This window comes from Vidua chalybeata, chromosome 20, assembly GCF_026979565.1.
Source record: "Vidua chalybeata isolate OUT-0048 chromosome 20, bVidCha1 merged haplotype, whole genome shotgun sequence".
Classification (NCBI taxonomy): Eukaryota; Metazoa; Chordata; class Aves; order Passeriformes; family Viduidae; genus Vidua; species Vidua chalybeata.
The window spans coordinates 8,187,506-8,200,033 of record NC_071549.1 but is presented as its reverse complement, the minus strand read 5'-3'; the positions used below and the strand labels follow the sequence as shown (position 1 = coordinate 8,200,033).

The 12,528-nt window shown below is 40.0% G+C and overlaps 1 protein-coding gene across 1 annotated transcript in view; it reads right to left on the bottom strand.

The window, feature by feature from the left end:
* Nucleotides 1-12,528, bottom strand: part of ULK2 (unc-51 like autophagy activating kinase 2) — a 36,659-nt gene that overhangs the window by 13,037 nt on the left and 11,094 nt on the right. Inside the window, exons 4-15 of the mRNA XM_053961323.1 lie at nt 12,016-12,048; nt 11,608-11,644; nt 10,017-10,190; nt 8,895-8,968; nt 8,270-8,371; nt 7,867-7,925; nt 7,474-7,556; nt 5,439-5,489; nt 4,923-5,008; nt 4,151-4,322; nt 3,212-3,272; nt 2,883-2,975 (exon numbers count right to left, since the gene is read on the bottom strand). Coding sequence (XP_053817298.1) covers nt 2,883-2,975; nt 3,212-3,272; nt 4,151-4,322; nt 4,923-5,008; nt 5,439-5,489; nt 7,474-7,556; nt 7,867-7,925; nt 8,270-8,371; nt 8,895-8,968; nt 10,017-10,190; nt 11,608-11,644; nt 12,016-12,048 — 1,025 coding nt within the window. The remainder of the gene's footprint in view (nt 1-2,882; nt 2,976-3,211; nt 3,273-4,150; nt 4,323-4,922; nt 5,009-5,438; nt 5,490-7,473; nt 7,557-7,866; nt 7,926-8,269; nt 8,372-8,894; nt 8,969-10,016; nt 10,191-11,607; nt 11,645-12,015; nt 12,049-12,528) is intronic.

The following is a 12,528-nucleotide window of genomic DNA, read 5'->3' as shown; positions in this document are numbered from 1 at the left end:
AATTGTACTGTAGGAATTTGGAGAAAATCTAGGAAACAGGCAAATGAACTTCCTCTGTGCTCCCTGGGTGCTCTGAGATCTCAGCTTGTCCTAACCTGGCTCCAACGCTGCACGGAGAAGGATCAGGAACTGTTCAGGACTCCCTGCCTTCCCTGCACTGGCTGGGATCACACAGAGCTGCGAGTCAGCCCTTGGTCACACATCACTGAGATCTCCAGAACCCTCTGACTCCCTGCCAAGCCGCCTGCTGTGTTTACCACACTTGAAAATAGTGTTCTAGGAAAACCCAGAGCACCAGGGACAGGAAGTTCAGAGCAGGGCTGGAATGTGGACAAAAGCCACCGAAGCACAGGCAGAGATATCCCCAGAGACATCATGAACTTGTAGGAGGAAAACATGTTATGTAATGTAAGAACCAACCCCTGACAGGGGGAGCCAAACCACACACCTGAACATTAATCCACAGATTCCAACTGCAGATTGCCCAAGTTCAGCTGGAGTGCCAGTGACCTCAGCGTGGCTCCTGACAAGGGATTCAAACCACTGCATGTAATCAGTAACCAACACTTTTAAAGGAAAACAGAATTCAATTGAAAGAATTTCAAACAACTGGGCTGTCTGGAAGATAACAATTTTACTATCTGGTCCTTTATTGACCATGTCTTTAAAGAAAAGATTATGAATTCTTAGAAGAAATGTGAAAAAAATTCTCTAGAAGACAGGCAGTTACAAGACTCACTGGCTGGCTCCAGCTGAACAGAAATCTGGGTTTTTTTCTGTAATCGTTCTATTCTCTTTGCTACCACTTAGAATGAAATATTACTTCCTAATAGGCACAGAACTTCCTTAGCAAAAGAAATAAGTTAGTCCTGCTGTTGCCACCCAGTTTCTGGATCCCACAGAATAATTTGGAAGTTGGCTGTGGACACACAGTCAGCAGAAAGCCGGAAAACTTCCAGGCAAGGAGAAGGACTCCCAAGTGGAAACCACAGGAAGGCTGTGGGCAGCCTGCCATGACTACACAGCACACTCAGGGAGCACAGGGAGCCTCTCCCCAGGAGAGGGAAGCAGATGTTATTTAAACTGTGGCAGTGACACTCAGGAGACCATGAAGGCACTTCAACTTTTAAAGAACTCAGCACAGAAAATGTCTTTCCCTGTTCTCACACAACCTTGCAGGTAAGTCCAGGCAAGCTCTTGAGCTGTGAGCTAACAGGAGGCAGCAGTGCTGTGTGAGTGGGGTGCAGAGGCACAGCCCCATCAGGGCTCCCCAGCTCAGGCCCAAAGCTGAGCTCTGGTCAGGCATCCTCCAGTCTGATGTGGTTTGGTACCACTCAGAGAAAATGCAGTACAGATGTGTGCAGAGCTGCATGCAAGTCTTGTTTCTCTGAGATCCAGAGGATAAAACTGGTAATAAACCACAGCAGAGTGAACCACTTCAACCTAATCTGGAGACTGTGAGGACACACAGCATAAAGCAGCATAACTATGGGCACAATTAATTCAGTTTCATCAGCTAATCAGAAAGAGTCATTGTTTCACAGGGCATAACCTTTTTTAAAACACCAAAAACCGAAGAGAAACAACCTACAAACAATGAAAGAATATTTGCCAGGAAATAAAAAACCAAACCCCAAACAAAAAACCAGCATCTTATAGAATATCAAATACACACTCTGCTTTCTTCAGACTATGCCTCATACAGCTCCAAATGCAGTTACTGAATTAACTCAGCCAGTAATTAAACAATTATAGTACAGAGTGTGAACAGTAGGGACCTGTTTCTGATCATGTGACCATTTAGCTCTTAGTAATGTACAGATAACACAACTGGCATATTTTCATAACATTTCTAACTCTAAAAACTCTGCCTGACACAACTTAAAAAAGGAAAGAACAGTGTATTTATACTACACTGTAGATGGCCAATTCAGAGCAAATGGGTCTCTACAGGCAAACCATCCCCATTATCTGCCCTTAAACATAAACCATGAGGTTAAAAGCTGTATCGACAGCCCCTGTCAGCAGATTTCCCCAGCTGCACAAAGATCAGCACAAAGTAACAAACTTTTCTTGTGACAAGCATTTCTAAACAAATAATGCTGACTTGCAGCCCTCTAGCACTGGCACAAGCCAAAAATGCACCCAACATGTTAGCCACTCATCCTCTTTCTGTCTGTACTAAAAACATCATGATATTCATCACTTGAACAAATTCTGCTTGGATATTCCATGAGTAGTTTAACACCATAATTAAGCTTTACATTTTCCAGTGTAATACAGGAAAGATTTCAGGCCCCACTGATGAAAATCAGTTCTATTTTAAACCAGGAGAAACTGAAGCCTAGAGCCATGAGGAAGAAAGGGGACTAATTACCAGTCCTGCTGATGGAAAACCTGCAATACATGTTTAGCTCCTTCATGTGACTTTGGCATCTTGTGAGACACAACCATGAACCTCACAACAATCACGTGCACAAAAGCCACACCCAGTGAGCAGACAAACAGAGCCAGCCACGAGACACAAATTCACAGCAATCTGGGCTTTCAAAGTTCCTCTTCTCTCACAACCACTTTGTAAAATGTATCTTCATTCAACATCTTGACTCACTACATGAAGGTTGTGCTGTGCTTCCCAACACCAAAAAAGACAAGTCAGTTATGCCCCTAAATTTCTGCTTTTAAGCAGCTCAGAATTTAAACAGACAAAGAATGCTCCCAACTCCTTAAGGAAATCTTTTAGGGGTGCACCAGAGAAGGCATGAAGGGAGCCTGGAGAAAAGAGGTCTGGCTTCTATTTTAGTCCAGTTTCACAATTAAAAAAAGAAATAAATAAAGCCACACCCATAAAATAGTAGAGAATCTAAGGGCACATCACACACCTGTTAGCTGTACCAGAAGCAGCACTTCGAGAAGAGGCTGTGGATGGTTTCTGTACAGTTCCTGAGCTTCCAGAAATAGTTAATGGTGACTGCCTGTGAAAACAAAAACCACTGTCAAAAGACAGGTCCTCACACCAGAGAAACTCTACTTGGCAGCAAAACTTCCTGAATTCAAGCTGTTTAGATACTCAAATTAAATTCTTGTTTATCTTTCAGAAAGTCCACAGAGCTATGACAACCCAGTGCCAAAAGCCCAGAACACCCTTCTGCAGCTGCAGCATCAATTTTAGAAGAAGAGGTTTCTTTTGGAAGAAGCTCAGCACACCTACCCTCCACACATCAAGAACTCACTGGAAGCCCGCCTGCCAGCTGCTCCCAAAGGCATATCATCTGCAGGAGGGAACACATGGAAAACCCACGTCAGCAAGCAGAATCAGAAAAAAAAAAATTAGACCTTCCATATTGCTGTTGTAGAGAAAAACATTTCTGTGAATATATGAAAGGTTTTGTGTAGGAAAATATCTCAAATGTGACCCCAAACAAAAATGGAACTGGAAGTTCTTCACCAAGTTATTTTGCTGTTTGTTTGTGGGTTGTTGCCATATTAGTAATAATTTTGAAATAAACTCTATTGTTTAGGAGTACAAGATATCAGCACTGGGATGTTTACAACAATGGATGGCAGAAACTCTTCAGGCAGTCATTTAGTCAAATATTTACCACAACTGGTGGCATCATCCAGGAATCAGCTGACTTTGTGCAATTCAGGTTGGGACCATGTCATAAATGTGCTACAGCCAAGTTTTCCCTTTGTATAAGCGCAGGCTGATGTTTTACCTTTCATGTTAGAAGTGTTATGTTTTTACCTACACCTGTTATTTAAAGCTCTAGAGCATGAGCTATACATGTTCAGTGAGTCTGGAGGAAAGAAAGTGGAAATCTTCCACAAAGAATTCCAAGAGGATCCTTGGGTCTTTTATCAGCAGTTGTTTACAACTGAATCTCTTCCTCCACTGCCAAGCCCCACTATTTTCCATGACTTTAAACCACTCCTATTGCATATTTGTCTTCTCAACTGAAGATAAAAATGTCCCAGATGGCCATGTAGTACCAAAGAGTTTCCTTCCAAAGAGGAATCAAACTACATAAATTAATTTCAATTTGAATTCTGACACATTTAGAGCAAAGAGAGCCAAAGAACAACAGGAGGTAGAAGTGTGTTATGAATGAAAATTGGGTTGAGATGTAAAAATATGAAAGGTTCTTACATGAATGGTCTGAAGAGATATTGTGTGGGACAAGAACAAAGTCATCTGTGTCACAAGAGGAGTTCTTGCTACTGGTACTGGCAGAGTCTTTAGAGACTTGAAGATAGTTAGGAGGACCCAGTGGAGGGGAAGACAAATTTTCTTCTTGAATGTGCTGCATGTCTGGCAGAGACTGGAGGGGGGCGGTGGGAAAAAGAAAGTTACAAAAACCCACTGTAAATCCAGTGATTCACAAAGTAGAAATGCTTTTGAACTATGACATTTCAAATACTGGATAACCCTGTAGTGTCAGTTTAGACAGTTCTATACTGATTAGGCTGTGAGTTTAAACAGCTGGGATGTATTCAATCATTCCTGGTGATACAGATATACCTGTTCCAAATGTCACGTAAAATTGGAAGCCACTGGTTTGTAATAAGGGGTCTTAGCCAAAAGGGCCAATTCAAAATTTATCTTTAACAGTCATTACATTGCAAACCATACCAGAATATCTAAAGACTTGCTGCTCTGTAGCATTTGATATTTGTATGGGTTTTTTTTCACCTTGACTAAAAAGAATAACAAAACCCCCCACAAGATACAACACAAGGAACAAGAGAGCACCAAACTGTTAATGGTATTTAAGGAAAAGACAAGGGTGTTCCTTGCTGTTTTCTCCTAAACATGACAGTTTACGGTGTTCAAGTATTAAAAGACTTTAAAAATTCATTAATTCGTGGCTAAACATTACAGAAAGTATTTTCTGGAGATTGTGGTGTAACACAGAACTTACTGGAGGAGAAGCAAAGCGACAAGGAGAGCTACTGCAGGAACTACCAGAGACTGAGCCTGGGTATGTGGGCACTGGTACAGGACAAGCTGGAAGAGAAAAACCCAGAGAAGGAGAAAAAAAAAGACTAAGACTTCAAAAGGCTGAATTTCAAACAAATTTCTTCACTGCTTCTCATTCATAAGCTCTTAGACAGCTTATAAGAACAGCACATCCTCAATCACAGAAGGGTATTTAAGTTCAGTGCAAACGTCAAAAGAACAAGTAAATAAGTATCACATTTCAGTCTGGCATAATACAAGAAAGGATTCAACACTAAGGCTCATAATAGAGCACAACAACAGGCAGGCTGAGGAAAATGTCTCATAAACACTTAGTGTGATATTTGGCAGATCTTTCTCCCTCCCAGCCCACAACATTCATCATTTACACAAATAAGTGGGGAAAGAAAAAAAAAAAAAAAAAAGGCAAAAAAAACCCCAAAAAAAAAAATCAAAAACAAAACAACCAACTACTTACATTTTTTCACTGTTGAAACATGATCCAGGAAAGGGTGGTTGAAAAATGCTTCTGTAGAACAAGAAACAACCACCATTGTGAGTAGATGTACAAATGACAGAACTTACAGACTGTACTGCAGATGGTGATAAATGGTTGCCTTCCCAGAATCAACACTGCAGAGCCAGAGGGTGAAGAGCATATAAAAGATTAAAGCTTTCTATGGTATGTGCTGCCATAGAGTTTGGAAGGAAACAAGAATCAATTTAATAACTTCAAACATCAGTCAGCAAGGCAAATCAGACTGAATCACTAGAAGAAATCTTGTGACTGCACTTAAAGCCATGTACACAAGAAACCTCCCTGTACTGCTGAGGAAATTATGTTCTCTGTGGTAGTAATTCAGTTTTAGTCTGCTCTTCAAAACAGTGAGCATTTTTCACATGAGACACTGAAAGTATTTTCAGCTCTGCCTTTCCCAAGGATTGACATTTATTTTTGAAGCCATTAATGCTATACCTTAGGTGGCAAAAAAAAAAAAAAAAAAAAATCACAGCAGAGCCATTCTCCTTTCCACTTCCCAACAGCAGAACACGACCTGTGCAGCCAGTTCATGGCATAAAAGCAGAATTAGACACCCCTTCTTTAACAAATCCCTCAGTGTATTTGCTGTTGTTACATTAGAAATACTTTGCTTTTGTTGTAAATGGATATGCTGAGGCACTTTTAATTGAGCATAACCAGTTGGCCACCAGGTTACATGGAAAGTTTTGTTCTGCAAGGAGCAGTGTTCAGCTGGTTCAGGGAATTTGAGGGCTGGTGGGAGCCAGCTGCTGAGCTGGGTGAACTTTAATGTCCTAACACTGGAGGAAAAACAATGCTGTGTCTCAGACATAAGCAAATAACAAGGAAAAAAAAAAAAAAAAAGAAAGAATCTGAGGCCTGCAGTATCTCCCTTCCTTCAGCAACACTTTTCTCCATGACCTGATATGGGAAGGAATCCAGCTGTAATTCCTGAACAATGTCATTATTCACTTGAACACAGGGATCAGGTGCTCTCCAGCTTTTGTACAACACCTGCTGTTCTACTTCATATTGCTGGAAGATCAACAACATTTCCAGTGCTATTTTTACTTTAACAACAGGCAACTGGGCTCTGCTATAAACTCTCCCTTTCACTCCCTTTGCTAAGCACATTCCAGAGCAGCCCCTTTGAGGCCCTTTAAGTGGCTCAGCCAAGGAAAACATGACTTTCATCACTGCCATTCTGCTTTCTATTTTTCTTTCTAAGCACAAACACTTTCTCCCACCACCACAAGTGATACAGTGAATTTCCCATGTCTGAAGAAACTATAGGGATCAGCACACCCAGAGTGCAGAGTGGAATCAATTACTCACAGTCCATGTTTGTGATTTATTACTTCTCCTACACATAGAGATTTATATACTGACCAATATAATTTGTCACATTCTACCCAATTATCGTAAGCTTTTTCTGGATCTGAACTAAAATTTTAAGATTAATATTTCCTGGCAGCTATGATAAAACTGCATTAACAAGTAGTGCTATAAAATTTAAATAAGCAGCATGAATATCATGATATACAAGATGCAGCTAAGAAGAATTAATCAAGATGTAACTGCTCAATAGTGTGTTTCCAAAGTGGGTTCTTCCACTACATGGAGATCAGAAATGGTTGATCCCAGTCTGATGCTAAAACACCAGTTAAAGTAGCAGAAATAAGACTTCAACATGAAATTTAAGGTATAGCAGTAAATCCTTGAAGGAAAGGGCACAATTGAAAGAATTAAACTGATTTATATTTCACTACTCAAAAATAAAGTCATGATTTATGTGCATCACTTAATACTGACAGTAGTTTTCCAGTGATTTGTTTTAGCTACTCTGCCTTCTTTATGAAAACAGAGAAGAAAAAAAACCACTTCACTTCTCATGTAACTGGCTGTGGACAAAAGGTCAAGATAATTATTCTGGTCACATGAATACAACTAACAGGGAAAGCCAGAAGAGCAAGAGGAAAAAAGAAATACACACCAAAGTCCATTCTATCCTTTTGGTTTCTCTGAAGCAAACCCAAGAGCAGGTCAGCCAGGTAAGCTGATGTTTCCCGAGGAATGCTGCACACAAGAGGAAGTAAAACGTGCATTAAATGTAATGCATGCACTGAATAATGCATAGCACATTGGAGTTCAGGAAATCAGCATTCTGCCACGTCCCTAAGTCATCACTATCTGTGCTTTACAGCCTTAGTCCATTTAGTTTCAGCTAGGTATAATGAAGGCAAGCTGCAACATGATTCACTGGTATCACACTACATCCTTGCAAAGATAGCAACAGCAAATGTTTTTATGAATCCCAGGCATTCCCCAAGATGAAAAAGTGTTCAATCAACAAGTGTAAGTGACAGGAAAGGCCACGGTGACATACCTAGGAATCAAATTCCTGTTCTTTTCATAAAACATTCTCAAATCTTGAGGACTATTGGCCTGTCAAATAAAAATGTACATTAATTAAAGCTCGGTTTCATGGAGGAAATAGCTTTTGTTCCTAAGCACGCATACACAAAAAGGAGACTTTTGCATATGGGCATTAAAGGAGAAAACACCAAGCAGAACAGTGCCTTCAGCACTGAGGATCCTTATTTATGTATTTCCTCTGGATTGAACACACTCATCATGCAGACTAAGCATAAACAACTTCTCTCTTGGTATTCTCAAGCCTTTGCAGCACCAACACTCAGACATCACTTGCTTCTGCTTTCCTGACTAGAAGCAAGAGACCCAGGAATGCCCTTCAGACTGAGAAGAGGGAAAAGGAAAGAAAGTGTTACCTGAAAAGGTGGCTTTCCAACAAGACACTGATAAATCACAGTTCCTATGCTCCACAGGTCTGCTTTAGCATCATAGTGTTGAGACATAATCACTTCAGGGGCCTGGAAAGAACAGCAAAGTCTCAGAAGGGAAAACAACAAAAGGAAAGCCACAACAGTATGAATCTACTGTCAGAGCAGTATTAACAGAGACCACTTCATAGTAACAGAAAATTAAAATTTTCATGTGCATCACATGGCTTGAGAGATACCAGCTCCATCTAAAATGACAGCTGAGTTTCAAAACCACAAAGAAACTAGAAATGCTGATGCTCTGAAGAAAGCATCCAGCACTTGGCATGCTTGGGAAGAAGAGGGACATGTTATTTACTTGGCTTCTGCAGTTCTTCTTCTGGACAAAGAGCCACTAAGAAATGTTTGATGTTTCTCTGATTATAACAATCAAGGTCTCCAAATCCCAAGGAAAAAAAAAAAAAAAAGCAGTAAAACTATGGAAAGGGGAACTGCACTCTGTCCCTGATCCTTGTAAAGCAACATGAGGCATTTGCCAATCTGCAAGCAGTCAATTATTTTGTTCTGGCAGGAAATTGTTTGAGACAGCAAGATAATGTGAAATATCCCTTACCATGTACATAGGGGAACCACACAGAGTTGCAGCCATCATGTTGCTGTGCAGATAACGAGCAAACCCAAAGTCAGCTGTGTAAAGAACAACCTTGGTCAATGAAGAGAAAGGTAATTTTCAAATTTTTACAGTCTAGAAATCACCTCTGACTGAAATCTGCTACAATTAACAGTGGGATTGAAAAAAGTCAGGTTTAATATCTAGCCAGCTACATGGAATAGTAGAATCTTTGTCATGCTGAAAGAATAATGTATTATCTTTCAAATGAGCAAGCCAAGAAGCAGCAGTGACATCATTTGCACAAACTGCTGCTCAGGCACCTCCCCAGCTGCAGAACAGCCTGTCTGGCATCAGCAGGAAAGGATTAAAGTCACTGGCTAAATATAAATGGCTCATTAAGAGTGATGAATATACAATCTGCCTGCAGTGAAATCACATCAGGTACAAGCTGAAGAAGTCAAGCTTCAGGTGCCTCAATTTTCCATGCAGGCAAAAGCATCTGAAGCTATCACGTAAGGACAGCAAGGGAAGTTTTGTCTTCTGTGTGCAGTTTTTGAGCAAAAGCATGGGAATGAACTTGTTAAAAACAAGGTAGCTTTAAATAGACACTTAAGAGACAACAAGGAGTGATTAAAACTCCTGAAGTGGCCTCTGCAGAGGAATTTGGTAGTATCCTGAATATTTGACATCTCCTCCCTGTTACAAGGCCAAACTTCCCTTCTGCCATGCCAAAAATAGGTCATAACCTTCATTTCTAAACCTCTCAAATAACCCTTAGAAGGATCTACCACTAAGAAAGAAAACAGCTGGAACTGCAACTGGAGTCTTGCATACACAGTTTTGAAATGGGTTAAAGGCTACTCCAAGTTTCAAAAGTTAGATTTATGCCTAATTAAAACATTTTGGTACTAGAAACATCAGCTAAATAGATTTGTCCTTTATGATTCAATCTTTTTTTATTCTGAGAACGCAGCACATCATGAAGCTCATCATTCTTGACTTGCTGTGTGATTTGCATCAATTGAATACACTCCATATCCAGGGCTTGAACTGGAGAGACATTTCTGAGGGGAGGAACAACCCAACAGTGCTGATTTCCCCTTCCAGGGAGGGAGAATGTACCTATTTTGATGCGTATGCCACTGACGCTGGATTTCCGGCGGCTGGCGTAGGACAGCAGGATGTTCTGGGGTTTGAGGTCCCTGTGGATGATGCCTTTGCTGTGCAGGATCCGCATGGCTGCTGCAATCTGCTGCAGGAACACTCGGATGGTGTCCTCACTCAGAGTCCCCTTAGCTGGCAGTGACACACACAGGAGCAGGGGGGAGAATAAATAACAATATCTTTAGGTAAAAGCAATCAGCTTCATGGTGACCAGCTGAAAACAAAGTGAGTTATAATCTAATCATCATGAATTACAATCCAGTCTCCAGTGTTTTTCTACAAATGTAAATATTCTCAACAATATAGACATCACCATAGTTTTAGAGCAGCTAAAGGACTATGAATCATCTGTTTTTCCAGTGGTTTATTCAACTTGGTAGCATCTCAATTGCCATTAAATCTCAAAATAAATGTCATTAAGTCTCAAGCTGTGTTAAGGGAAATATAGGTTGGATATTAGGAAAAAGGTTTTTACAGAAAGGGTGATAAAGTTCTGCAATGGTCTGCCCAGGGAGGCGGTGGAATCACCATCCCTGTATTTAAAAAAAGCCTGGATGTGGCACTGGGTGCCAAGTTTAGGTGAGATGTTGAGGCTGGGTTGGACTCAATGATCTTTAAGGTCTCTTCCAACCCAGTGATTCCATGAAATCCTAAACTGGCTAAAAAGGCAAAGGACGCAAGAAAATAAAAGAACTTCACATTAAGTGCATCCAAAAATCATGTTAAAACCTGAAGCCATAAAATTTGTTCTTTATGGGGATGCTGAGAACCACTCTATTCAGAAATTTCATCTGTGAGAAAACTTATTTTGAAAGGAAAAAAAATGAGATGTACTTTTGAAAGTTTCTTCTTAAGGTATTATCTCATTCTGCAGCCCAAAAAAAGCTCTGAACACAGGAGCTGGATTTCACTGTCTGAGTCTTTCCAAAGGTTTTAATGGCAAGTGAAATTAGGCTTTTAATACACACAGTTACCATAACAATAGCTGTGCATAGAAAAGATTCCTTCAACAGGCTGAGATACAAGGGCAAGTAGAATATTTTCATCAGGAAAAATATGAAGATTAACATCTCTGCTCAAATTTTTGGTTGGACGAAGAATCCATTTGTCATGATCTAGAAATTCTGCCCTCACTTTGGGCAGAGCCATGGAAAATCTCTCCTAAGCCAGCACTGCCTCTTTTTCAGAGCATTATTATACAAGTAAATCAGTGTTTTTAAGTTCACATCTCGGAAAAGAAAAACAGGTGGAATCAAAACACTGGGAACAGCCCCCAAAATGCAGTTTTAGAAATAGAAACCCACACATTTTTTCAGCATGCTGCTGATGGTTAACTACAGCTTCTCCCTCATTGACAAATAAGGGAATGTTACATTCAGCTGTGGCAAAAAATAAAAAAGCATTTTCTGTGTGTGTATTATCACATTCATTTACCCAAATTTAAAGCACAAGCCAAAAAATCCCAATGGTGAAAAAAACCAATGGCTGTGAGGAATACAGAATATAAACACATAAAGCAAAATAATAGGGAAATACAGTAATCAATTACCTTGTAAGTAATCTGCCAAGTCCCCACCATTGCAGTACTGTTAAAAACAAAGGGTTTTATTCAAAATACAAGCACTAAAACACCTGATACATCTATTCTACTTTGTAAATCTTTTAATGAAAATTAGATCCCTTCCAGCTGTTTGCCTTAAAATTGTTTTGTCAATTATCTGTAATTAATAATTCGAGGTGTCACATTTCATCAGCACTTACAGTATCATAATAACATGAAACTGAATAATTTATGAAACAAACAGTGCTGATAAATTTAATGGGGCATAGGAAATTTGTAATTTACTTTTCAATATAGTTTGCTTTAGCAAGCCATGGTTAGTTTGCAGCTGTGCAAAGGTATAGTTTTGTCTAAAAGTCTTTAAAATCAACCAGAAACATACATGTTAACACATACCTCCATGACCAAAAAGACAGAATTGGGCATTTCCTAAAAGAAGAGAAGAAAACTGATTTACAATGTGAGAATACAAAGTCTGTACCTGCATTAACCAAGTGTAACATGGGATTTTCCTATCACTGAGACACCTTAATGTAAAGTCACTGTTTCAGAGCAGAGCAAAAATGTAGATTCTCCACTACGAGGTATTTTACATTTCCAAAAATATTTTCACATGCAAAACCATAAAGCCACCAGGCAATACTGCCATGAAGTGTCTCCCTGAGTGAGCCCTTGGCAGAAGCACACCCCTGCCATGCTCCTCATGGCAGAGCTGGGAGCTGTGTCCATCCTCCTCAGATTTTCCAAAGCACTGACCTCCCATGACCTCTCTGCAACCTGAATTCCCTCTCTTGTAATTGGGGAAAAGTTCCTGAAAGACAGATTGCCCAACTTCTACTGTAAACTATCTACACATTTCACAAATCCAGTTACAAAAATAAATCTGGGCTTAAACCTGGCTGTAACAAA